Here is a 25,960-nt window from a genome sequence, read left to right on the forward strand (position 1 = left end):
TTGTGTTTGTCCTGTTCCGCAGGTTCTGGTCAATGTTGTGGATGTGAACGATAACGCACCCATTTTCCCGCGTGTGTTCGAGGGGCCGTTTGAAATCTCAGAGGGTCAGCCGGGTCCCCGTGTCTGGACCGTTAGAGCCACAGATGCTGACTCGGGTTCTAATGGGAAAGTGGAGTACAGCATCACGGCAGGGGACCTGAAAAGTGTGTTTGCCTGATGGGAAACTTGTTTAGAATTTGTTGTTCTGCTTTTGTCTGATCTCTTTGTCTCTTGTCCTCAGACGAGTTTGTTATCTCATCGGTTGAGGGAGAGTTGAGAGTGAGGAGAGACGTTGAACTTGACAGAGAAACCATCTCCTACTACAACATCACTATTACCGCTAAAGATCTCGGAACGCCGGCACAGAGCGCCACAGTATGCACACACACAATCATTCGCACACTTGAGACTGGAGTTTGTTTTTCCCATAATTCATGCGATTGTTCGTGCACATCAGGTGGTGGTGGGCGTGCAGGTGCTGGACATTAATGACAATGACCCGGTCCTGCTCAACTTACCGTTTAACACCAGCGTGAGCGAGGGAGCGCCGGTCCACACCTCCATCGCTCAGGTGCGGGCGTATGACTCTGACAGCGGCCGCAACGCCCTGCTCACGTACAACATCACTGCTGGCAACACTGATGGAGCGTTCTACATTAATGAGACGGTGAGGGGGTGTCAAGGGACGAAACTGAAACTTTTCAAGTGATGTAGTAGTTTTGACTGACGTGCATCTGTCTTCAGTCAGGTGTGGTTCAGGTGAACAGGCCACTGGACAGAGAGAGAGTGGCTGAATATCGGCTCACCATCACCGTCAAGGACAACCCAGACAACCCCCGCATCGCCCGCCGGGTAACTAACACCACACAACACCCAAAATGACCACAGGGTATATAACACCGCGCAACATAACAGCACAACACCTGAATCGCCCACAGGTTAAACAACACAACACAGCATAACAGCACAACACCCGAAACGCTCACGGGGTAAGTAACACCACACAGCAGAAATCCCAAATCGCTCTTTGGGTAACTAACACCACACAGCATAACAGCACAACACAACAACCGAATCGCCCACAGGGTAAGTAAAACCAGACAACACCCGAATCGCCCACAGGGTAACTTACACAACACCCAAATCGCCCACAGGGTAACTAACACCACACAGCATAACAACACCACAACCGCATCGCTCGCTGGGTAACTAACACTGCATAGCATAACAACACCACACAACAACCGAATCGCCCACAGGGTAAGTAAAACCAGACAACACCCGAATCGCCCACAGGGTAACTTACACAACACCCAAATCGCTCACAGGGTAACTAACACCACACAGCATAACAACACCACACAAGCATCGCGCACAGGGTAACTAACACCACACAGCATAACAACACCACAACCGCATCGCCCACAGGGTAACTAACACTACACAACACCCGAATCGGCCACAAGGCAACTAACACAACACCGAAATCGCCCACAGGGTAACTAATACCACACAGCATAACAGCACAACACCTGAATCTCTCGGTGGGTAACTAACACCACACAGCATAACAACACCACACCCGCATTGCTCACAGGGTAACTAACACCACACAACACCTGAATCGCCCACAGGGTAAATAAAACCAGACAACACCCGAATCACCCACAGGGTAACTAACACAACACAACACCCAAATCCCCCAAAGGGTAACTAATACCACACAGCATAACAGCACAACACCCGAATCGCTCGCTGGGTAACTAACACCACAAAACATAACATCACAACATCCAAAATGCCTGCAGGGTAACAAACATCACACAACATAACCACACAACACCGGCATCGCCTACAGGTTATATAACACCACACAACAGACCATCACAACACCCAAATCATGACATAACAACACAACACCCAAAACGCCAGCAGGCTAGCTAAACCCACACAACATGACAGCACAACACCCGAATTGTTCGCCGGGTAACTAACACCACACATCATTACAGCACAATACCCAAATTGACCACAGGCTAAATAACATCACAACACATAACAGCACAACATCCAAAACACCCGCAGGGTAACTAATATCTGACCCTATGAATGGCCAAGTCGGATGAATACTGAAATGCCAAAGCTCTTCTCAACTTAGGACTCAGAGTTGTTGGTGGTGACCATCCTGGATGTGAACGACAACAGACCCATATTCAGTCAGCCCAGCTACAGGGGGGAAATCAGCGAGAACTCACCCGCAGGTAACAACACCGTCTCTGTTCTCTAACTGAGTTCTTACTGACAACCAAATCCTGACTCAGAAATAAAAGATTGTGTGGAGATTGCTATATTTGAGAAAGAGGTGTGAAAAACTGGTCTTTCTTAGAGATTTTTTTACACTTATTGTTTGGTGAACAATAATATGGCTAATGTACAGAGAGGCTGATATTGAAGAGTGAGGGCATTCAGACTATATGGGACCCACCATTTCTCTCTCTCTCTCTCTCTCTCTCTCAGGCACAACTGTGGTGATTCTGAACGGCCCTGTTCTGGCAGAGGACAGGGACATTGGGGAGAACGCAGTTGTGAGATATCGTCTCCTGGGGGCCAGACTTGATCTCTTCTCTGCAGATCCTCTCACAGGTCAGAAACAACTAATGCAGGGTCCATTCGTGGTCATTAGAGGTTTAAAGGGTCATAAAAATTCCGTCATCATTTACTCCCCCTCATGTCATTCCAAACTTGTGTGACTTCTGCAGAACACAAAGTAAAATAAGCAAAAGAAAAGTGAGTACTAGAAGTGATAATTACATTTCTTTCTCTTTGTTTCACTCTCTCTCTCTCAGACTTGCTCTTTCAATGTAAACTTTATCGGCAAAACGGCCAAAACAAGTCGTGACAAGAAACAAGAATAAAATAAGCTAGAGAAATGATCAAATATACAGTATAAATATACATTATGACATTATGAACAACGAAAGACAGATGTGCATGGGTTGACTTTGTACTGAGTAGTTGGTCTCTCTCCCCCCGCAGGCGTGGTGTCAGTGCGTGGCGGTGCTGTGCTGGACAGGGAGGCTTTCTCTGAACCGCGGGTGGAGCTCTTTCTGCTCGGGGAGGATGTGGGGGCGTTAAACAGCAGCGTTCCACTCACCATCACCATCCTCGACAAGAACGACAACCCACCCGTCTTCAGTCCACCCAGTTTTACTGTTCGTCTGCCTGAGAACAGCCCCACCGGTGAGAGAGACACTGTTCAATGTGATGACATCAACTGGTCGTCAAACTAGTTTGGTCTGATTTGCTGGTTGTCGTCACTTTAATGAATGAGTGAAAGTGTGTGTAGTCGTGGACCGCCAAACCGGCAAGTGAAATAATAAACACATTTTCTGGCAAAACATTTCACTACATGGTTTTTGTTTTGAACTGTCTAATAAAACATATAATGTCAAAAATCGGAACAAAATGTACTTGTACAATTTTAGGTTTTCATCTTGTACATATATGTGCATAATTGTATGTGTTTGTAATGTGGCTGCGCATTCTCAGGTGTGGTGGTGACGCTGCTCTCAGCGAGCGACGCTGATGCCGGCTCCAACGCTTGGCTGCAGTATCGTTTAGACAGCGGTGCTCAGGACCGCTTTATCGTCGACGCTCTTTCTGGTGCCGTTCTGGTCGGCAACGCTACGCTGGACCGAGAAGAGCGCAGCTCGTACCGCCTGGTCGTCATAGCGACCGACCGGGGCACGCCCCCGCTCTCGGGCACGGCGACGCTGTCTGTCGTACTGGACGATGTGAATGACTCTCGTCCTCAGTTCATTCGTCCCGTGCAGACCATCAGCGTGAACGAGTCGACTCCACCAGGAGAGGTCGTCGCCGCACTGACCGCTGAAGACCCTGACCTACGACCCCGCCTGGAGTATTACATCATCTCGGTGGAAGCAAAGGATGATGGGAATAAACCGGTGGATGGACTGCAGGAGTCGTTTGGAATTGACTTTCACACGGGTGTGTTCAATATCACTTCCGTTTCGTTTTTTCCAAAGAGAGCATTTTATGTTTTGTCTAAGTAGTTATTAGTATTTTGTCTTTTTTCCACTATTAATAATTAAACATCATATTAAACTTGTTTAGCAAGTTTTTTTCATGTTTTAAGCATGAAGCTTTCTTAATATTCAAGCTTGAATGTTGTGATGGAGTTGAGTAAGAATCCCATTAATTACAGTATATGTATTCAAATTAATATTTTTTTTGGTTCCCAGGTGCTGTGTTTGTACGAAACCCCTTGAACAGAGAGCTGGTAGCCACTTTTGAGATCATAGTTTCAGTTCATGACAATGCCAGTGAAGTGATTGACATGTCCGTCAGTGTCCCCAACGGTAAGAGACGTCCCTGTGTCTGCACATCTCACATCTTTTCTCTCTCATTTCTTCTATTTACTTTATTTTTTATTTTTCTCTCTCCACAGCCAAACTGACCATCAATGTGCTGGATGTCAATGACAACTCTCCTCGGTTTCGTCCCTTTGGGGTGACAAACTTCTCTGAGAGCATTCTAGAAGGTGCCCATCCGGGTACAACGTTGCTGTCAGTGACGGCTGTTGATCCGGACAAAGGACCGAACGGTCAGATCATCTACCAGCTGCTACACCTGCCGCGTGGAGACTACATACGACTTGAAGATCCATCTACAGGTTACACTCGCAAATACAAATACAGTATATTTATATTATATAGCCGCAGAAAAAATCAAGAGACCATTTCAAAAGTATTTTCATTTTTTCTGATAAGAATGTGTATTGGTAAAATGATCATTTTTGTTTATTTCTGTGAACTTCTGACAACATTCCTCCCAAATTTCATATAAAAATGTTGTTTTTATTAGCATTTATTTGCAGAAAATTCACTGGAAAAAAAACAGGTCAAAACAGCATAAACGATGATCAGATCTGAAACATCGCAAAAAAAGTTCATATTTAGTTTTACTAAACTAATGTTTGTGCGTGTATTAGAGAAAGTAAAAAAAATGTTTTATGAAATAACCCTGATTTTTTAAATGAGTTTATTATCATGCTCTCAGTCTTTCATATTGCTGTTGACTGTCACTCTTAAGGTTTGTTTTTGTTGGAATTCAACAAACACTGCAATATATGACCAAAATACATGCAGGATTTAAATGATTTAGGATGTTATAAATATAACAAACAGACATTCATTACAGAAGACTGCAAGATTAAAACAAAAATAATTATTGTTGATTATTGCCTTTTATATAGTAATTGTGTGTGTTTGATTTTATTGATGTTTTACGCATTAATAAAGCAGTTATGTAAACTGGACATAGGCCTAAATAAAAGCCTATATATAAAGAAAGCGAGCTAGAACATTCATCATCACTGAACGATCACTGAATTCTGTTTAATATCGCAAAAAACTCCCGTTTTAATGAATGAATCTGATTACACTGCACAATGAACTTTACATCATATCTGCTGTTGTTTATGAGGTCCGTGAGCGTGCAGCGCGCCTAACCTAAACGTTTACTAGTGTTTCGCTATCACCTGCAGCATGAATTGGGGTGTTTGAGATGGAGGGAGACAGATTTATTTCTGTTACAAACTAAAGCCGCTCTGTGAGCGAAGAGTGACGTTGCTTTCAGCCAACAGAAAATACTGCAATTTTTGGTGTTGTTTTTTTATTTTCATTGGGTGGGCAAGCAGGAACATTTAGGTGGGCTCAGCCCACCCCTGCCCATGCCTAGAGCCGGCCCTGTTGTTAATCACTGATTAAATGTTTTTTAAAATCACAATCCAGTACAAACATGATTCACATCCACAGGTAAAGTTGTGGCTAATCGGACGGTGGACTATGAACAGGTGCAGTGGTTAAACTTCACGGTTCGTGCTCAGGATCACGGCACGCCTCCGCGCTTCGCTGAACTTCCTGTCTATCTGCGCATTGTAGACGTCAATGACAACAACCCTGTCTTTCAACAGCCTTTGTATCAGGTACATCATAGTACACAATATGTGTACTTCAAGTACATTTTTATTATGTATACTTTAAATAAACTTAAAGTGAACAAGTATATTAAAGGGGTCATATGGGGCGCAGATTTTTTACAAAGCTCATGGCTCTGAAAAGCGAGGTGTGCTATGATTGGCCAGTTAACCAGTGCGTAGTGATTGGTCGAATACTGCCAGCGTGTGAGGGAAATGTAACGCCTCTTACCATATTTGGAACATCAGGCAAAAAATTGTACTGACAGGTACGCCCACCTTACTTGCGTATACATTTGGGCGGTCTTAGTCAAATCAGACCACCAAATTATGTTGATTTGTGGGGGTGTGGTTACACGAGGCGTTTCAGGCAGGTCTGGGTGAGCATTCGCTTTTAGATAGAATGCATCTTTTGTTCCCACACTTTCATTTTTACGTGCAATTTTACGTGTCTAATACATGCATGGGCAACTTATAACACACCAAAGACACAGAAAAACACGTGTTCGTGCCATATGACCCCTTGAAGTATGCTTTATGGAGTAAGTATAATAAAGGGATACTTCTCCCAAAAATGAAAATTCTGTCATTATTTACTCACCCTTACATTGTTCCAAACCTGTATAAATTTGTTCAGGAAGAAATTTGGAAGAATGTCAGATCTCACCCACCATTCATTGCCATAGTAGGGAACATAAATAGTGTAGGAGTCAGTGGGGGGTGAGATTTGACAATCTTCCAGATATACACGCAAATATACATATATGCAAATATACAACGTTTTCTTTAAGTGAATGTAACATAATACTTTTATTTGTTATTTATATACACTATTTGTTATACTACTTTGTTCCTGTTTAGGTATTAATTCTTATACTTGGAATGTATAACTGTACTTAGATTTGAAGTATACAGGATTTGATCGTAATACTGAGTACAAGTATAGGACAAATATGCTCAAAGTATACTTTTTGTCAGTAAGCTCAAGTATACTCGAGCTTCATTTCTGAGAAGTACATACAAAGTAGACATAGAAGTATATTAATAGCACACTTGTTTTTAGAAGGTAGATCATTGAGTCTAACTTTTTGTTATTTTTTGTTTTATTCTGAGTGTTTTAAGGCTGATGGATGGGATATGAGGTGTGAAGCTCAAAGGGTTTTTGGATAGTTTGCTTAATACCAGTGTGTGTGTGTGTGTGTGCGTGTGTGTGTTGGTGTGCAGAAATCATTATTTGAAGATGTTGCGCTCGGCACCATTATTGTGAGCGTGAGTGCGACCGATGCAGATTCCGGACTGTTCTCTGTGATTGAATATGGATTGGTGGACGGAGAGGGCAAGTTTGGCATCACGCCCACTACGGTATGCAAGTGTGAAAACACAAAAAGCATTTCTGTATGTCTGTGAAGCAACGCTTTGTGTTGACATGTTTACAAGATCCAATGTATTATCTTATCAGGGTGACATCTACATCCTGTCTCGATTGGACAGAGAGACCAAAGACCGCTACACCCTTACGGCGTATGCCAGGGACAACCCTGGCGGCAGCCCCAACAACCGACGAGAGAACTCAGTCCAGGTACAGACCAGAAAAACGATATTTACTTTAGCATTTAGCATTTTGTGAGCAGTCTTATTAGGCAAAAGCAAACTCAGAGAAAATGATTTAAACAAGAGAGGTTTCTGGCACAGACTCGCTTCACTTCCTGTTCCTGTCGAAGGAGGATATGAAGAAAACATCAGCTGTGCAAATGAAGTTTCACAAGCCGCGGAGAGTGTGAGCTGATCGAGCGTTCAGTTCACACTTCCTCTGTTATTCTGATATAATGAGGAAGTGGGAAGTTTAAAAGCAAAACAAGCAGAGCATTTAAATCCCAGATCATGTCTTTGACATCTAGTCTGTCTTCAGTGCACAGGCCGCATGATGTAGAAATTAAGTCGTCCAGAAAGAAATCGCCTGTAAAAGTTCTCCATTTGTCCACCAGATTTTGATTTTGAAACCTGCTTGGCTGTTCTGCATGGTTACATTTGTGCGCAGGAAGTTTCAGTTTCATGTGAACAGTTTTGCATTTGCACACCAAGTAAATCAGATCTCAGATCTCAGATAAACAACACAACAATGTAAACCGGTTTTCGTGTTACTCCATCTTTACCACCCCTGTCTCTCTCTCTCTCAGGTGCAGTTGACAGTGCTGGATGTAAATGACTTTCGTCCGCGTTTCTCAGAGAGGGTTTTCACTACGAGTGTTTTTGAGAATGAGCCGGTTGGCACATCAGTGATCACGCTAACCGCCACAGATCTGGATGAGGGCGAGAATGCGTTACTTACCTACAGCCTGCAGGGTCCTGGAGCAGGTATAACACATTACACATCTATAGAAAAGACTCTATAGGTGCCATTTCAAAGATTAATTGTTATTATATTAGATTAACATTGCGCACTTTTTAGAAATATAGGCGCGTTCCCTGAAAATCAAACCCCCGATGAATTGTTATGATGTCACTTCCTCTCTCTCTCTCATCATAGATGCGTTTTCTCTGGACCCTGACACCGGGCTGATGCGTTCGCTGCGATTTCTGCAGAGTTTCGAAAGGTTTAATCTGACCGTGGTGGCGACGGATCACGGCAGACCCCCCCTTTGGGGCACAACCGGTCTCCAGATTACAGTCATAGATGTGAATGATAACAGGCCCATTTTTGTGCGTCCGGCCAATGGCACGATCATGCACATACTAGAGGTGATTGTTCACTTTATTTGTCCTGTGTGAAATGTTTGTTAAGAAATGCACGGCGTGGTTGCACTTTATAAGGGTTGTCATCACATCTAGGTGCACGGTGGACTAGACATCAATGTCATTGTTCTGGGTCTTTTTGAGCAGAAGTGATGAAATAAGTGAGTCAGGGGTGTAAAACAGAAGCCCTGTCAAAACAGATTATATTTTAGGTGCTTCGATTGAGCAACGCTAAATTCCTCTTAAATGCATTACAAGCAAAACTCTATGGCTGTGGCGAAAGCCTCAATTTTATAAGTCATAATTGATGCGGTCAAAGCTAACAACGTATCAAACGAAATCTAAATTGAGGGAAAAAAATGACTTGAAACTATTAAATGGTTTTTCAACACAATCTCACGGCAATTCGTGACGATTTCACAAGTTAGCAGATTTGTCCAAACTTCGAAAATGTAACACAAAATCGGACGAATGAGTGGCATTGTGTTTAGTGGCGAGCTTAGATAGATGCTTGCATGCATTTTTGCATGATTTGCATTGTCTAAACGTACTGTAGATGAAATTGCCGCCTTATGAAGTACTTATTATCTCGTGAGATTTACATTCGTTTGCGATTAACAATTCTAAAGAAAACATCTTGTGTGGATGGGATTTACAAGAATACGTCTCCATTGGCTTGTAAATTTCGTGAAAAGTGAAAACTCTACCCCTGCCCGCCAAAGACATGTCAACCCACCTGAGCGTGCAAGACGATTCACGTGATTGTGTGAATGGTTTCAGGAACAGCCTCCTGGACTGGTGGTGTATGAAGTGTTCGCCACAGATGAGGATGAGGGAGTGAACGGAGAGGTCCGGTACAGCTTTCTTCAGACCGGAGCAGGAAACAGAGACTGGGAGAACTTCCATATAGATGCTGTGACCGGAGTGATCACCACTGCGGTTAAACTGGACAGAGAGAAACAAGCCCTGTACAGCGTGAGTACCCCCGTTTTTCTTTCTTTCTTTCTTGGTTAGATTTGTTTTAGTTCTCGCGTCAGAAGTTGTAACGTTGGGATTTGTTTTGTAGACGATTGGTTTGGTTTGGTTTGTGACTGTGTATCTCTGTGTAGCTGGTCGTGGTGGCGTATGATCTCGGACAGCCGGTTCCATATGAGACCATGCAGCCTTTACAGGTGGCTCTGTCTGACATCGACGACAATGAACCCGTCTTCCTTAAACCTCCGGTAATGTTTTTTATGGTTCAATCACAGCTTCTTCTGTTATGGTTTTAACCAGTAAAGTTTCCCATCACTTGTGTTTGTATTTCATGCATCTTAGAGAGGAAGTTTACCATATCAGTCCCTGTCGGCCCCTGAACACTCGTCTCCCGGGACGGTTGTGGGTAATGTGACCGGCGCGGTTGATGCTGACGAGGGATCTAATGCCATCGTCTACTATTTCATTGCAGGTGAATGTACTCTTGTAGACCATGCTTACCCAATGTAGAAAAAGAGTTTATGTTCATGTGAAATGTGCTTGGGGCTCATTAGAATGAATTTGACCAATTTTCTTAAGAATACAACATATCTAAAACCCAATCAACCTCTTTATTGAGCTACAGGGCAGAAGGTCAAGACTCTTTCTTCATAGAACATTTCTGCATACAGTTAGCAACGAATTGCTCAGTTTGCACAATCAGATTTGCATCAGCAGATGCTGAAATTCACAGTTCTGATAAACCAAACCGTGCGAACGCTGCATTAACCGCACTTCCCGTTTTGCTCTTTAGGGGGCGATAGTGAAGGAAACTTTGGCATGAGTGTGGCCGGCGTTTTACGGGTCAAGAAAGATCTGGATCGGGAGGAAATCCCACTTTATTCCATCATTGTTAAAGCCTCTAGCAACCGCAACTGGTCTCCTCCAAGAGGTCAGAGGTCACAGCGGGCACAAGTTCTGGACCCGAGCCGTGACCCCACATTGCAGGAAGTAAGAATCTTCCTGGAAGACATCAATGACCAGTCTCCTAGATTCACCAAACTGGAGTACACGGCAGGTAAGAGCACAGTGTGTCTTTAAACTGTCTCTTTAAATTCTTGAGTTTGAATTGAACTGCACACGACACGCAGTGCACTGAATTTAATAAAAAGGAACTGAATGAATGAAAAAGAAAGGGAATGAAAAGGAATTCCCTGAACTTATTTTGTGCTGTTCTCTCTCTGTCAGGTGTGGCTGCAGATGCGAAGGTGGGCTCTGATCTGATCCGGGTTCAGGCGGTGGACAATGACATTGCCAACAACAGTCTTGTTCTGTATCACATTCTGTCCATCCGCTACATCAAACTTCAGTCCAATGACTCTGAGGACATGGGCAACGTCTTCATCATCGGTCTGTGAGCTCTACACACTGAGTGCTTTCATAACTACTCCATTTCATGTGTCTTTTTGAAAAGTGGTGTGCTGCTTCTCAATGAGGCTTATGGTTTTATGATCTGCCAGATGATGAAACAGTAGAAAAACACACCATTCATTACCCCCTAGAAACCACATAGCAAAGGCATTCACCAAAAACATCTGAACAACCACACAACAACGCTCTAGCAACCACTTAACAGATCAGTAACTACACAGCAACGCTCTTGCAACCATGTAGCAACGCTCTGGCAAACACCCAAAACACTTCAGCAACGCCTAGCAACCACCCAAAATACTTCAGCAACCATGTAACAATGCACTTGCAAACACCCAAAAACACTTCAGCAACCACTTAGCGAAGCTCTGGCACCACTCAAAACACTTCGGCAACCTTGTAGCAATGCTCTGGAAACCACCCAAAACACCTCAGCAACAACGTAGCAATGCTTTGGCAACCACTCAAAACACTTAAGCAACCACCAAAAACACCAAAACATTCTTCAACCTCATAGCAACGCTTTGGTAACCACCCAAAACACTTAAGCAACCACCAAAAACACCAAAACATTCTTCAACCTCGTAGCAATGCTTTGGCAACCACTCAAAACACTTAAGCAACCACCAAAAACACCAAAACATTCTTCAACCTCGTAGCAACGCTTTGGTAACCACCCAAAACACTTTAGCAACCACGTAGCAACTCTCTAGCAACCACCCAAAAACCTTCAGCAACCACATTGCAACGCTCTAGCAACCACCCAAAACAACCTAGCAGCCTTATAGTAATGCCCTGTATGAGCCAAACTATTTTGCAGTATAAAGAAAATGTCCGATTTTTTTCTTTTCTTCATTCTTCAGGAGAAACTGATGGGATTATCCGGACGTTCGATCTGTTCATGGCATATGATCTGGGGTATTTCATTGTGGAGGTGTTGGCTAGAGATCTGGCCGGGCACAGCGATGTGGCTCTGGTGGGCATTTACATCCTGAGAGACGACCAGCGGGTGAAAATCGTCATTAATGAGATACCAGAGCGGGTCCGGCTCTTCCAGGAGGAGTTTATAAACCTGCTGTCAAACATCACAGGAGCCATAGTCAACACTGATGATGTGCAGGTGAACTTGTGTGGTTAAATCATCATTATACTACAGTTAGATAAGGTCCTTAAATCTGATCGGACGAGAGGCTTTAGCCAGAACAGCATTAAAGCATCGCCAGTTTCATTCGCTTAGAAAAGTATTTCCAAAATTAAAGGGACGAATTGTATTTTTTTCCCACATTTTGTATATCACTTTGGATAAAAGCACCTGCTGAATGCATAAATGTATAAGGACCAACACAGTGAATTAAAACTGTGATTTTATTCATTAAACGTGAATTAAAAAATATTTTCTCTCAGAAACGTATTCCTCTGTAAACGTTCGCATCGAAATGATTTATGAGTTGCCAAAGCTCTTTTAAACTCATGTTACTTGTCTTATTTTTATACGGATGTGTCGACCATGTTTCACATCACTATGAGTCAATTAAATGTTTTCTTTCACAGTTTCATGTTGATAAAAAAGGAAGAGTGAACTTCGCTCAAACCGATGTTTTGATTCATGTGGTCAACAAGCAGACCAACCGTATTCTGGATGTGGAGAGGTAAAGGACCAATCGGTAGCCTAATTTGATCCAAAATGTGATTTACTTCATTGGTTGATTCATTCTTTTGATTGTCAGAGTGATTCAGATGATCGATGAGAATAAGGAGCAGTTGAGGAATCTGTTCAGAAACTACAACATCCTTGACGTTCAGCCCGCCGTGACCGCACGTGCTCCTGATGACCTCACCACATTACAGGTGTGTGCGCTTGTCAACACGTATTCATAAAATCAGAAATACAGTTGTGTAAACAAGCTGCAAGTCTCTTCGTCTCTTTCAGATGGCTATTATCATCTTGGCAGTTTTGCTCTTCCTAGCGGCCATGTTGTTTATCCTGATGAACTGGTACTACCGCACAGTGTGAGTGTTCTGATGCCTGCTTTGATACACCCTGTTTGTCTGATGGATTTGTTGTAAACTTGATATAAACCGTTGAGGGGGTGCCTAATATACTAACCTGAATTTAGACGCATTATCATTTTGAGTTTCTAAATAAAAATATAACATCTTTGAGGAAGTAGCCTATCACATTCTGTTGTGACGCTTCGTCACTTCCTGGGGTTTTGGACTCTCTTGAGAAATTCACAGCTTGGTTAAATGTGTCATTAACTACATTTTAGGGTCCACTTGTAATATAGTTTTATAAGTCAAAATTCATACGAACAAAATCTCACGTGAAGCATTTTGACAGCTTGGCTTCAATAAAAGCTGTTTTTGGACTTATGTCCTAAATCTTTGATAAGCATCTGTTTGCATGTTTGTGTATTTTGCAGGCACAAGAGGAAGTTAAAGGCGATTGTTGCCGGCTCCACAGGTAAGCCGGGGAGAATGTCTTGTTCCTGAGAGCAGGAAATGCAGACGAGCCTCACGTGAACCGAGAAGTTAGACAAACGTGGCTTTGTGTTTGTGTCATTACCGTAGCAGCGTGTTGGGTCATTTTTTACTCTCTCTGCAGGAAATCATGGGTTGATGGATATTCTGGACATGCCCAACACTAACAAGTACACGTTTGAAGGGTGAGAGGCAAAAACTGACACGCACAACACACGCAAATGTAGTTCTAGTTCTACTGCGGTCACAGTGTGATTTTTGTCTTAAACACAAAGTCTGACTTGCACGTCTGTGATGTGTTTTGTCTGAAGTCACTCATTTGCTTGGGTTTCACATCACTTTCTAAAGCACTGGCCTGTTTGCGTACGTTCACGCTCCAGGCCGCAAAAACGCAAATACAAAAAAAAGTGAAACAAGTTTCGCAAGCCAGTGTTTCGTCATCAGTTCTCCAGCATCCTTCTGTTGAAACCTGTGATAGGTGTCTCACACACCAGAACGGTTTCTGATGTTAAGTTAACATACTCAGCTAACACTCACGTATCAGACACGACAAGACCGCTTCTTTCTTTTAATATCGAGCTCTTTTGTATGTTATAGTGTAGACAGGAAAACAGGAGTGAGAGGAAGGGGTATGGGTCAGGACATGACCTGGGTCAGATCATAAAAAGATCCGGTGCTGTCAGTACCACCCTCTATTTTAGACAACTCACCAAAAATATTTTGTCATTGATATTTTTATTGTGCCGTGTCGTGCCTGCTTGGGACACATTGTTAGTATGCATTATCTTACATTGATTTTTTCCCCAGTTATGTTACTTTACCTATAGACCTCTTCGGATGAGGTCATCAACGCTGGTTCAGAAGAACTTCCTGTTTCAATACACAAACGTTTGAACAAAATACACCCAACAGAATATTACAGTCAAATAATGTAAAATGTTAAAAAAATATCTTCAAGATTTAATTATACGCTGACAAAAATAAGATAAATTATTTTCATTTAAAAATTATTTTGAATTTACTATTTATAGATATGTGGTAACGATCATTTTTGTTTAAATCTGTGAATTACGAACAATATTTTTCTCAAATTTCAAATGAAAAGATTGTTTCTATTTGCATGTATTATATATTTATTAAATTAACAGCACAAAATAAAGTTAAAAGTTCCAAAAAATATTTTATGTTATAATCCTGATGTTTATCACAGTTTTCATGCGTCTTGTCATGCTGTCAGACTTTCACATTGCTGTTGGATGACTTTGTCACTCCTGATGTTTGATTTTGTTGAAATTCAACAGACACCGGACTGGAATGACCATGACACATCTAGAAATGCTGATTTAATAAAACAACTTAAAATGGTCTCTTAATTTAATAGTAAATCAATAAAAAACTGAAACCATAAGCGCTTCTGGACCAGTGTTTAAATCTTGTGAAGTGGTCGATAAAAAAATCTTACCAGTGTTGGTTATTGTCTAGTAGTATAATAAGGCCCAATGGTACGATCTATCACACAATTTCATTTTTTTGCTGTGTGTGTGTGTGTGTGTGTGTGTGTGTGTGTGTGTGTTTGTAGAGCGAATCCGGTGTGGCTGGATCCATTCTGCAGGAATCTGGAGTTAGCTGCACAGGCGGAACATGAGGACGATCTGCCTGAAGATCTGAGCGACATCACAGACCTGTGGAACAGTCCAGCTCGCACACATGTAATACACTCGTACAATACACAAGTGACATCATCCAGATTTCTAGAGCTCTAACCAGATATCTTACCTGTATGTAGGGTACATTTGGCCGTGAGCCTCAGGCTTCCAAACCAGAAGACGACCGATATCTAAGAGCTGCTATTCAAGAGTACGACAACATCGCCAAACTGGGACAGATCATGAGAGAGGGGCCCATCAAGGTGAGCACATTCATTCACTGCATGAACATCTCAAGAAACAAGAAACTAGGGCTGTTTAACGATGAATCTCATCCAGATGAATAGTTTGCGTTTACGTAATATATTGTCCATGCCCTGTGCATATTTATTTTGTATTTATAAACATATAATGTATATAGTACATGTATATATTTAGGAAATATTTGCATGTGTATATTAATATTCATATATAATTTAGATTACATGTAAACATTTATTCCTTTTTTCCTTTAATATACTGTATATATGTATGTGTTGTTTATAAGTGCAAAATAATATGCACAGTTCACAGATAAATCGTTGAACAGCCCTTTGAAAACAAACTTAAAATCTTTGATAGCAAACGAGAAATAGGTAATTCAATAAAAAAATGATGAAAATATATAATATTATAATGTTTTAAAGCAAACAATGAATAAATAGGATCAACCAATACAAAGATGAGACGCGTCTCATTTATTATAAAAAAAATTGTTCTGCTGAGTGAGTTTTTTATTTGTGATTTTATTTATTTTAATTTCATTATTATGTTTAAAATAAGACCTAATGTGAGTTTGGGAAAGCGAGATCATGTTTGTACTGAAAGACGTCACATGACCAATCCTGCCATCCAATCAGGGCTCGCTGCTCAATGTGGTTCTGGATGACTACCTGAGGCTCAAAAAGCTGTTCGCCGCTCGTCTGGTCACCAAGTCAACCAGCCAGGGTGACCAATCATCAGTCACAGAGGTGGGCGATGTAACAGGGTGCTGTGTTTGCTCATCTTCTACACCCCTTTACCTCACCGCTGGCTGACCCTGTCATATCAGTAGTCACGTGACCCTGCTGATGTTTCCTACACGGGCTCAATTTCTCTCGCTTGATTTCTTCACAGATGTGCCGCAATTCTCTCTCGCTGTGTGCAGTGAAACGCTCCATAGTTTGTGTTGTTGATCTTTATTTCTCCTCTTCTTCCTCACCACATCTATGCATTCGTTCATCATCACTTTCTTCATTCCCTCACCCCCATGTTCTCCTCTCTCAGCTGATCCAGAGCGACATGGACGATGAAGATGATGAGCGCGTCGGTCGAGGGACCCTTCGCTTCAAGCACAAGCTCCCGATCGAGCTAAGGGGTCCCGACGGCGTGCACGCGGTCCACGGCAGCACGGGCACGCTCTTGACCTCTGACCTCAACAGCCTGCCTGAAGATGACCAGCGTGCACTGGCGCGCTCTCTCGAAGCGTTGCACGCGGATGGCGGACTGTACGCGGAGCGGAACGCCCGAACAGAATCCGCAAAATCGACGCCTTTACACAAGAACAAGGGCAGCGACACTCTCTCCGGGAGTCCGTTAGAGATCACGGAGTTATGACTAGCCGAGGCCTCACTGGTCTGAGAACAGCGTGCACGCCGCTCCTGGCTCTGCGTTCTTCACCGCGAGCACGTCCCTGCGGTGCGGAGGTCGGGTTTGGACGGGCCAGGCGTGAGGAGGGTGTGCGTGGATTAGAATTACCCAAATCGAGGGGTCCGAAGACCTCGGAGGATTTTGTCAGAGCTGTTTTAAGAGACTCTCAACCACACACCCTGCAAAACAGAAGAAATGAATGCGCTCTCAGACCAGTGGAAGGCCGAACATTGACTCTAGTTTTTATTTAGTTCGTTTTTAATATTTGAAGGGGCACCAGGGAGTTTAGGATGAAGAATGATGAACAGTTTGAACTGTTTTAAGAGTTTATCTCTAGGGCTTTTCACACTGTGATTAACTCTGGGTTAACATCTTTTTAAACCCTGGGTCAGCATCTTTTTTAACCCTGGGTCAAACAGCACTACTTTTAATCCTGTGCCAAGGGTTCAAGGTGTTAAACTTTGACCTACGTTTAACTCATTCAGCGACTTCAATCGAGAACTAAACAATAGTCGACTCAATAAACGTTTATGCACTTTAAATCGCTGCTGTTTAGTTTTATGTTAGGTTTAGATTATTTTTACCGTTACTTAATGCAATCTGTAACTTTTGCCTCTCTATCGCCATCTCTGTTTTGCAGGTTACTTTACATATCAATGTAGTCTGAAGTTAGTCAAACTGACATTTAATGCAAAATCATCCCAGACAACACAAATTTTTCTTAATGTACTTTCTCAATAACTGATTTTTTTTACCCAAAAAAGGTTTGGATTGCAGCTTTAAAGTGTATTTCTGGAGACTTAAAAGGTTTCTGGAGAGAATGCGCAAAATACACAATATTTGTGTATTGCACAAATAATAGTTTCACAAAACTTTAGTTTGAACGGTAAGATACAAAATAACCCATAACTATGTTAAACCAGGGTAAAAATGATTCTTAATTGAAGTGTGAAAAGCTCATATCGTATGAAGACAACAGGTAAAAACAGATTGTACAGCAAGCTGCTCTTTTCTGGAGTCCTTCACAGATGAAAAGAAAGCAGAAGTTTTTGGAGAAAAAGAATCATTTTCAAAGAAAATAAAAACCTTCGATAGAACTCATCCCCAAAACTGTCTGAACAGAGACTACTTTCAAGACAGAAAATAATGTTTGGACAAAGTTATTTCATGGACCAATGAGGAAATGACCAAACACTGTGTCCACTGAACGTACAGAGGCCAGAGGTTTGTGTCTGATGGACTGCAACCAAAACTCTCATTTCATTTTACTTGAACCGGGAGACCTCGTGTTATGTGTTTTTATAAACGGCAGTGAAACTAAACAAGGGTATTATAGCTTCAAATCACCAGTCGTCTGGACTCGATTTGAACTTTAAAAAAGGAAAAGAAGAAAGTCAGCCTGTCATAAATAAAAAGTAAAGTTATTACGGTTCTGCCCGGCCATTGACAGAACACTGCCAGCCGAGAGGGGAAAAATACCATGTCTTTATTTTTCTTTACGTTCTTTGATATACATTTTAAAAAATGAAAGAATACAAAAGATATTTTTGAAAAAAAAAAACTGCTGACCTACCAAACCCAGTTGAGTGTAAATGGTTATATAAGTGTATTTATTTTTAAACTTATTTTATGCCAGATGATTTTATTTGTCAAGTACGTTGTCAGTATGGCATTGTTTTTTATATTTCCCTTTTTTGTAAGGTTTTCTTTTGTGGTCATTTTTGTCCGGTCACCAGAGTTGAGGCTGTCTATGGACATTTTTTGTGGATCATGTTGAAATAAAAGGAAATATGAAATGGTTTTGCCTTCAGGTCATCAGATCAGATATTGACCACACAGTTGTCATGGCGACTACATTCCTGTATGTTTTGCTGCATGTTTTCAGGATATTAAAGAGAGTGTGCGTCAAACATTTACAAACAGGAAACACAGACAGTCTGCACTGAGAACTGTGTTTCAAAAGAAAAGCTCGAACAAAATGTTGATGTCATGTATTATGTGGTTAAAGCCAAGATCTAAGGCAGAACTTAAAATGCAGGTGTACACAACTTGCAACAATTAAAAACATCAGACACCCATGAGATATGAAGACTATAACCGTTGTTCCTGTCGTCACAACATTAAATGTGGCAATTAGTTGTAGTAATACAAAAGCATATATTGCAAGAATCAATGTTTTAGCTTTGTTGTCTCAGATTCCTGCCACTACAAATACAAAGTTCTTCTGCCATCTTGTGGCATCTTTACCACTGCTTTCAATAACTTGGTTACATATGACATTTATTTTTGTTCTATTAAAAAATATAATTTGAGGCAACTCCAATTTTAGCCACATCAAAGTTTAATGACTTAGAAAAAACTTGAAGCTGAATGAGACGCTATACTTCCGAAATAGCCTTTTGATTGGTTCAGCAGTATCAGAGGTGATTCCTGATTGGTTGAGAAGTTCAGGAAATATCACAGTCCAATAAGACGGCTTCTGACTGGGGTGTTTATTATGTGGCACGTGCTGCAGCGCTGCTGGAACCTGAGGCTGCTCCAGTCAGAGGCATTTTCTTCAGAGTCCGGTTGAGCTATAAAGAATGAAAGTCACATTTTTCATTGTTTATTACCCGTTTAGTGTCTATAGTGTTTATCTCATAAAATGTTTAATTAGATTACCAGTCTTAATCTGAAACATTGTAAGATTGTGTTTACCTCCTCAAACTTGTGGATCTGTCGGATAAAGAAATCTCCATAACGACGGGCAACCTTGGTGTCTGCGATATGGATCATATCCTGATGGAAGAGAAAGTGGTGACAAGCGCATATATTTAAACGACAAACAGGTAACAAACATTTATAGAGCATTCAATATTTTTAATAGGGATAGGTTTTAAGATGAACAAGAATGCAATTTTGAGCATACGTTTTTAATCTCGTAAACCGAAGTGTACATTTTCTTAGCTCTAATTTGGAGAGAAATCACACCTTGTCGATATAGAAGTCAACCTCAGAGGCAGACTGAAACTCTCCATCCAGAGCAGAGATGCCGCTGGTCCACACCAGGTTCTTCATCTTGTGTTTAAAGACCAGCAGCTGGATACGGAACTCTTGCTCCGTCATGTCCAGGAATCCGGCCAGCTTGGCCACAGGCATGGTGGTGTAGAGCTTCAGGAAGCTGAGAGAGAAACAGATGTTAGCTCTTGCCGTCTGTGATGTGGGAAAGGTGGCTTTACAGAATCAGCTGGGAGGGCGATGAAAACTCAAAACACAAACGGTGTGTTGTACCTGCGGATGGTGGAGAGCTGCGCCTGCTGCTGAACCTCTTCAGCAAACACCTTCAGCTGCTGCTGGAATGGCTCTTTGTGGTAGTTTGGATGAACGTTGTCATAGTTTGGAACTACAGGGGACAGGAACTTGGGGCAGGCGAAACTGAACAACTCTTCAAACACCTGAAGATCTCTGAAAGAGAAATGTAAACCATAATGCTAGATGTTATATAATATAATTATAATTACACGTATGGTCACTTGAAGGTATAGTTTATGTGCTCTCACCCTTTCTGCATGCGCAGCATCTTGTCTCCGTATTTCTCTCGGAGTTGCGTGTGGATGCTCTCGTCGATGCGCATGGGGTACATGGTAAGAGCAATTGCCAGCAGTCCGTGCATCTGCTCGTTCTGTTTATTGATCTGAATACCACAAGAAATCAGAATGACACCACAGTCAAGACTTGATGACATGAATTTAAACATTTGCACTTTTTATGTGCAAAATATCAAGACAGACTTGGTGTAATATCTATGGGGCGGTTTCCCGGACAGGAAGTAGCTTAAGTAAGGACAAGGCCTTAGTTAAATTAGGATATTTAAGTTGCTTTTAAAAACATACTTCACAAAAGAACATTGCCGCCCCTATATTTCTTTCCAAAATTAGATCTTGAACATGACTTAGTTCTTTTTGGCATTTACATGGCAACAAGCATATGAATCACTGACCATCTCATATTTGTAGGTGGATCTCTGGAACATGTTTTTGGTCCTCTGGATGTAGAGAAGGATGTTGGCGAAGACACGGATGGCGTCCTGATAGCGTCTCATCATCAGATACGCAAAACCCACGTAGTAGTAGGTGGTGATCTGACACTCAGGCACTCGTGAGTACATGCTCTGAAACACACAGAGCAGACACCGTTTTCTATGGCACTAGGGCAAATAAATTCTCAACATAAAACCATTATTCCAGAGCTTTTTATTACCTTCTTGTTGAGTTCAATGTTCTCCAAGACCTTGATGGCCTGATAGTAATCACCCAACAGAGAGTGAAGCCTCAGCAAGCCCACCAGACTGAAATAACCCAACATCTTGTATAAAGAGTGACGGCCGTATTCCCCAGCGACAGACTCAGGGTCACCTACAGTAAAAACCCACACACAGCCGTCACCACTGACAACTAGATAAACAAACAACCCAGACAAAGATGCAGTGCGTGAGAGGTCAGTGTCGTCCTTCACCTCCGCTGGTGTACACCTCCAGCTGCTTGTTGATGTTGCTCTTATCCACAAGAGAGTGGAGAACATTCAGCACGCTGTGAACGTTCCAGATCTTGGGATTGTTCCTCAGGAACTCAATCTCCTCGTCAGATTTCTTGGCTGTTTTGCAGCGATACTGACTAAATGACTGGAACTACAAAATGGGAAGAGACAGTTTCATTGGAGAATGAGAGATAAACACAGCTTTCCACTTCTATGTAAGAACACTGCCCAAACAGTGAGGGCATCCTAAAACTATTTTCTATTTACCTGGTAAATAAACTCATCAATAATGTCCCACAGCCACTGGTTAGGAAGCTCCAAAGGTGCTGGTCCATCAGCATCTGTGAAAAAAAAACAAATCTCAAGTTAGACCACCATATTTACATTGTGAATATTTCAAATATTGTCCTAATATTTTGATGTCGTTACATGCAAACAATGTCTTTACTTACTGAGGATATAGTTGAAAAGGTTGCAGTAATTGTAGTAGGATTCAAACCTCTGGTCCAGAGTTGGACCTCCCTACACATGAAAACAAAACTCGTTGTTTACAAGCACGAAAGACGGTCATTTCTTCATATCAGAGCAGATACGTAATCTTGGAAGATATATTTAGATTTGCAAATAACTGTCATCTATGATAGACAATTAGACATATATCAACATTTTGAAGAACCCAAAAACACTCACGCTGACTTTGGCGTAGATGTGTCTATAGTACAGCTCCTTATAGAGGATCAGGAAAACGGCATCTGCATAAGCAAAAAATAATAATTAAATAACAGTTCCAGATCCACAAATAAAAAGCCTTTGTATACGGGGATTTGACAAATAAATTTAGGAAACAAACTGTTCACATTTCATTGTTTTATATTATTAATATTTTTATTATAATGTATATATAATAATATCAAATAGCATAAGAGAAATGCATCTTCATTGTTAGTTTTTTTCTACATTTTTGCCATCAAACGATAGGACAAATTTGCATATATTGCTGAATTAAGAGGTACTGATGACTCAATACAGCAACACTCAGATCATTCCACTCACCATTTCCAACCAGGGAAGCGATGGCTTCTGCCTCTGGCCATGGAGACGTCTTGAAAAAGCGTTCTGTAAGCTTGTTCCAGCTAAAATGAAACAAAGATGACTTAGTTAAATGTGCATACAAATGATATGTTCAACCATATGGTGGTGCTCACTGCTCATATCATTAAAGGCATCTGCACCTGTTCTCATAAACATCCTGGATCTCGTAGATCTTCTGCTCGATGCTCTCGCTGGACACGCGGTTGGATTGCAGCTCATAAACCTTCTGGTCGATCAGATCAGATATGGTTTTATGAAAATACTGCAGGAAGTTCTTGATGACCTCAGGGATCACGTGGTACGTCTGCTGGTGCTCATACTGGCGTTCAAAAGCCAGATCAGCTTTAGGGTCACCTGTAGAACAGACAATCAATTCTCACATCATTGGCTATTAGTGGTCTATATATTACATAAGTCACAATATAGCTTTATTATTTAAAGGTCCACTCAGTGAAATCTAGCGACAAAGTTGCGAATTGCAACCAACTGCTCATTTCACCCCTCCCGTTCGAAACACTACGACGGCTGACAGAACATGGCGAATTATATGCAAGTGGACCCGCTGTGTATGTAGATAGAAATAGCTCATTCTAAGGCAGTGGTTCTCAACCAGGGGGGCGCAGTACTGCAGGTGGGGCGTGACGGTTCCCTGAAACCCCAACCTTTGGAACTCGATCGCGAATGCACGGAGGAACGCGATTGCAAATTGTCGGAGGGCAATGTTCCGTCTGAAGCTGCATGCGTGAGCGGCCGCGCTCATTGTCGACTCATTGTAGGTCCTGCACAGTGCAATTTTAGGCTGCGCACAAAAGCTTAATATCTACAAAGTAGGCAAACGTCCACTCAGGAAGCAGCAGCAATTACCTCTACATCATGCAAAAAGCTAATGGTTCACAATGGTATTTTAATGAAACCATTCATTTCTGTGATGGTTTCTTTTGTTTTTTTCAGCAGGGTTGTTACATTTATAATCTGATCTCTTAAGATCAATCTGTCACATACAGGTATTTTTTGCTTCTTTATATATAGTTTATATATCTTACATATTATCTTATCTATCCTCAATGCACAGTATGGGGGGGGGGGAGTTCTTAAAATGGGTTTACAGGGGGGCGCGACCATGAAAAGGTTGAAAACCACTATTCTAAGGTAATAAAAACATAACGCTTCATTGTGTACGCTCTTTATACACCTCTGAAGACATAGTTATTTATATTATATTGCATTTCTGTCAATAGATCCTCCAAAAAAATCACACACTGGACCTTTAAATGCGGTCCCGTTGACTATTCATTACATTGCCTATTGTTCTCTATTAACCCAAAATCACTCATGACAGGCCTACATAACACAGCTGCTGTTTGTTTTATTGTCTTGTTTTACTAATGTTTTTCCCATTTACAACCTGTCCGTCCATTCATATAGCAAGATAGCCAGCTTGACTGAATAACTGTTGCCATACACTGACTGTTGTTATACATCACACTGTACGGTTCCATTACTCACCCGTGTGGTAGTCATAGTCACTTGGGTGGGTATAAGGGTCATACTGCACACACAAAAAGAATACAATTAATCTAATAGCATGTACATTATAAAAGCACGAGAACACAAAGATAAAGATCGTTAGTATCCTACTGGTCAGTTAACGTAATAAAAAAACAGGATGCGCTACACGCTTTATTCTATCACAAGCGCTCGCGTGTCTAAATAAAACCATAGTAACTTACACTCACCTCCTCTTCTTCCATCTGGTAGGACAATAAGTTTATTCCTCTATTTTAGTTTATTTTTCAGCTAATAAGCCTCGCTGCTACCAGCAGACCACGCACGGGGTAAGAGAGGAAGTCTAGGCTACGTACTTCCGGTGACAGCCGCCGGGCGCGTGTGGCATTGTGGGCTAGTGGCGGAGTGTCGCGACTGGCGAGCCTTCTTTTTCGTTACGGAACAAAGCCCAAGCGTGTTTTTGTTGTTTGATGAGGCGTTATTAAAAATACGCTTTTACGTCGAACGTCTGTTTTGGTATCAGGCTGAAAATATTAGCCAATATTGGTCAATTTCATTATAGCAAAGACAGTCCCGGTTTTTGGTGTTCTGTCCCCGGAAATGTTTCCGTTTTACAGCACGTCCAAAACAACCAGAAAACACTGAAAAAGCCAGATCAACATATCATGCGGAGTACCAGAGCAATTATGTAGTGATTATTTACACCAGCAGAGGGGGCTGTAAGCTACACTAATTACTTGGTCGCGCGCCGCTTAGCGATGACGAATGTACGACGAGACATGAGAAAGCGTCATCAAGTTATTATCAAATATCAAAAGACTAGAATCAACGTAATCGGGTTCAAAGTACTAACTACTCATGTTAAATGAAAGTAAAACTGTTTGTATTTGTTATATAACAGGGTCAGGCCAGGGAGCTGAATTGTTTTGCACGAAATTTTAAACTTTACCATTAAGTTCCGTCGTCACGACACAGAATTCCCACCACTGGTCTAGTGATTCACACACATAGTTGGTGACAGTACGCAGCGATATAAACAAATAAAAACATTGATCTAAGCAATAGCAATTACACAACTATTACATTAGCAGAAAGGACAAATGTGCTCAAAATGAGCCTAAAATGCAAGTTAAAAAGCTTAATGTAAAGGTATATTTCCAAAAGCACAAACATAGAAAGTTATTTTAAAAGTTTTAATTACTGGTTGTAATGACTGTATACAGTTTGTAAAAATGAAAATATTAAATACAATTAGAGAATGTTAAAAATGGTAACTACAGTATTATTTGTCATTTGTTTTTTCGTATTTGTCATATTTTTGTGGCGTTATACAATTTTGTGTTAACTGTTTTGATCATTTGCATGGTTATTTACTATTTTCACGGTGGACTATTTTTCCATAGTTTTGGTAAACTTTATTATAAGCCAGTTATGGTCAGTTTGATCTGCAAACAATATTATACTATTGTAATTAATTGCAATAGTACAAAAACTCATTAATAATAATGTTCAACGGAAAAAAAGACAAAAATGTTTTGTCCCCGTTTTTTATATTGATTGATTATAACAAATGATATTTCAATTATATTGAGCACTGATCACCAAAACAACCAGACACAAAACAGCTTCTTCCCTCAGGCCATCTACCTCTTGAACAGTTACATGTTTTTTACCCACCGTGCAATTAATAACTCTGTGCAATAATAATTATATCCTCCAGATAATACACTATCTATTTTTTATACAACTTTTTCTGTAAATTACATTTAATTCTGATGTATATAGCACATACCTTGTACATACAATCGTCTATTCTTATTTTTTACTTGTAGCCTACATATTTACATACACACATAGCTTTACTCTCTATATCTTTATCTTAAGTTTATTGTGTTGT

At 41.2% G+C, this 25,960-nt stretch overlaps 2 protein-coding genes across 3 annotated transcripts in view; one reads left to right on the plus strand and one right to left on the minus strand.

The window, feature by feature from the left end:
• The window catches only part of cdh23 (cadherin-related 23), a 217,753-nt gene extending 198,839 nt beyond the window's left edge, over positions 1-18,914 (plus strand). Inside the window, exons 39-68 of the mRNA XM_057342191.1 lie at positions 23-203; positions 281-414; positions 497-706; positions 784-891; positions 2,198-2,300; positions 2,557-2,682; positions 3,076-3,279; positions 3,589-4,047; positions 4,302-4,418; positions 4,508-4,732; positions 5,877-6,046; positions 7,262-7,399; positions 7,497-7,616; positions 8,215-8,392; positions 8,565-8,776; positions 9,551-9,745; positions 9,880-9,993; positions 10,088-10,217; positions 10,539-10,802; positions 10,973-11,134; positions 12,019-12,275; positions 12,707-12,804; positions 12,883-13,003; positions 13,086-13,165; positions 13,579-13,619; positions 13,761-13,821; positions 15,216-15,345; positions 15,423-15,545; positions 16,182-16,292; positions 16,588-18,914. Of these exons, the coding sequence (XP_057198174.1) occupies positions 23-203; positions 281-414; positions 497-706; positions 784-891; positions 2,198-2,300; positions 2,557-2,682; positions 3,076-3,279; positions 3,589-4,047; positions 4,302-4,418; positions 4,508-4,732; positions 5,877-6,046; positions 7,262-7,399; positions 7,497-7,616; positions 8,215-8,392; positions 8,565-8,776; positions 9,551-9,745; positions 9,880-9,993; positions 10,088-10,217; positions 10,539-10,802; positions 10,973-11,134; positions 12,019-12,275; positions 12,707-12,804; positions 12,883-13,003; positions 13,086-13,165; positions 13,579-13,619; positions 13,761-13,821; positions 15,216-15,345; positions 15,423-15,545; positions 16,182-16,292; positions 16,588-16,917 (4,902 nt within the window). The 3' untranslated portion in view covers positions 16,918-18,914. The remainder of the gene's footprint in view (positions 1-22; positions 204-280; positions 415-496; positions 707-783; positions 892-2,197; positions 2,301-2,556; positions 2,683-3,075; positions 3,280-3,588; positions 4,048-4,301; positions 4,419-4,507; positions 4,733-5,876; positions 6,047-7,261; positions 7,400-7,496; positions 7,617-8,214; positions 8,393-8,564; positions 8,777-9,550; positions 9,746-9,879; positions 9,994-10,087; positions 10,218-10,538; positions 10,803-10,972; positions 11,135-12,018; positions 12,276-12,706; positions 12,805-12,882; positions 13,004-13,085; positions 13,166-13,578; positions 13,620-13,760; positions 13,822-15,215; positions 15,346-15,422; positions 15,546-16,181; positions 16,293-16,587) is intronic.
• A 119-nt stretch (positions 18,915-19,033) lies between these two features.
• Positions 19,034-24,427, minus strand: eif3s6ip (eukaryotic translation initiation factor 3, subunit 6 interacting protein). 2 transcript variants are annotated; one of them, XM_057342193.1, is made up of 15 exons: positions 24,294-24,427; positions 24,064-24,106; positions 22,698-22,911; positions 22,519-22,598; positions 22,156-22,217; positions 21,918-21,987; positions 21,733-21,806; positions 21,445-21,616; positions 21,190-21,344; positions 20,930-21,100; positions 20,490-20,623; positions 20,221-20,394; positions 19,921-20,110; positions 19,648-19,728; positions 19,034-19,523 (listed from the first exon to the last, which is right to left on the minus strand). In XM_057342193.1, exons 1-15 carry the CDS (start codon positions 24,306-24,308, stop codon positions 19,446-19,448), a joined length of 1,713 nt encoding a protein of 570 aa, XP_057198176.1. In that variant the 5' UTR covers positions 24,309-24,427; the 3' UTR covers positions 19,034-19,445. The 2 variants fall into 2 exon arrangements, with proteins under 2 accessions (XP_057198176.1, XP_057198175.1); XM_057342192.1 differs by having other exon boundaries at positions 24,288-24,420.
• Between the last annotated feature and the right edge of the window lie 1,533 nt (positions 24,428-25,960).

Source organism: Triplophysa rosa, linkage group LG9 (assembly GCF_024868665.1).
Source record: "Triplophysa rosa linkage group LG9, Trosa_1v2, whole genome shotgun sequence".
Taxonomy (NCBI): domain Eukaryota; kingdom Metazoa; phylum Chordata; class Actinopteri; order Cypriniformes; family Nemacheilidae; genus Triplophysa; species Triplophysa rosa.

What these genes read in the sequence shown, in the direction of transcription:
- eif3s6ip (XM_057342192.1), bottom strand. Translation starts at nt 24,308, where the DNA reads ATGGAAGAAGAGGAGGTGAGT. An exon ending in CAGGATGTTTATGAGAACAG is followed by an intron (nt 22,599 to 22,697) that starts GTGCAGATGCCT and finishes GTTTCATTTTAG; the next exon opens with CTGGAACAAGCTTACAGAAC. An exon ending in ACATTGAACTCAACAAGAAG is followed by an intron (nt 21,101 to 21,189) that starts GTAATAAAAAGC and finishes TGTGTGTTTCAG; the next exon opens with AGCATGTACTCACGAGTGCC.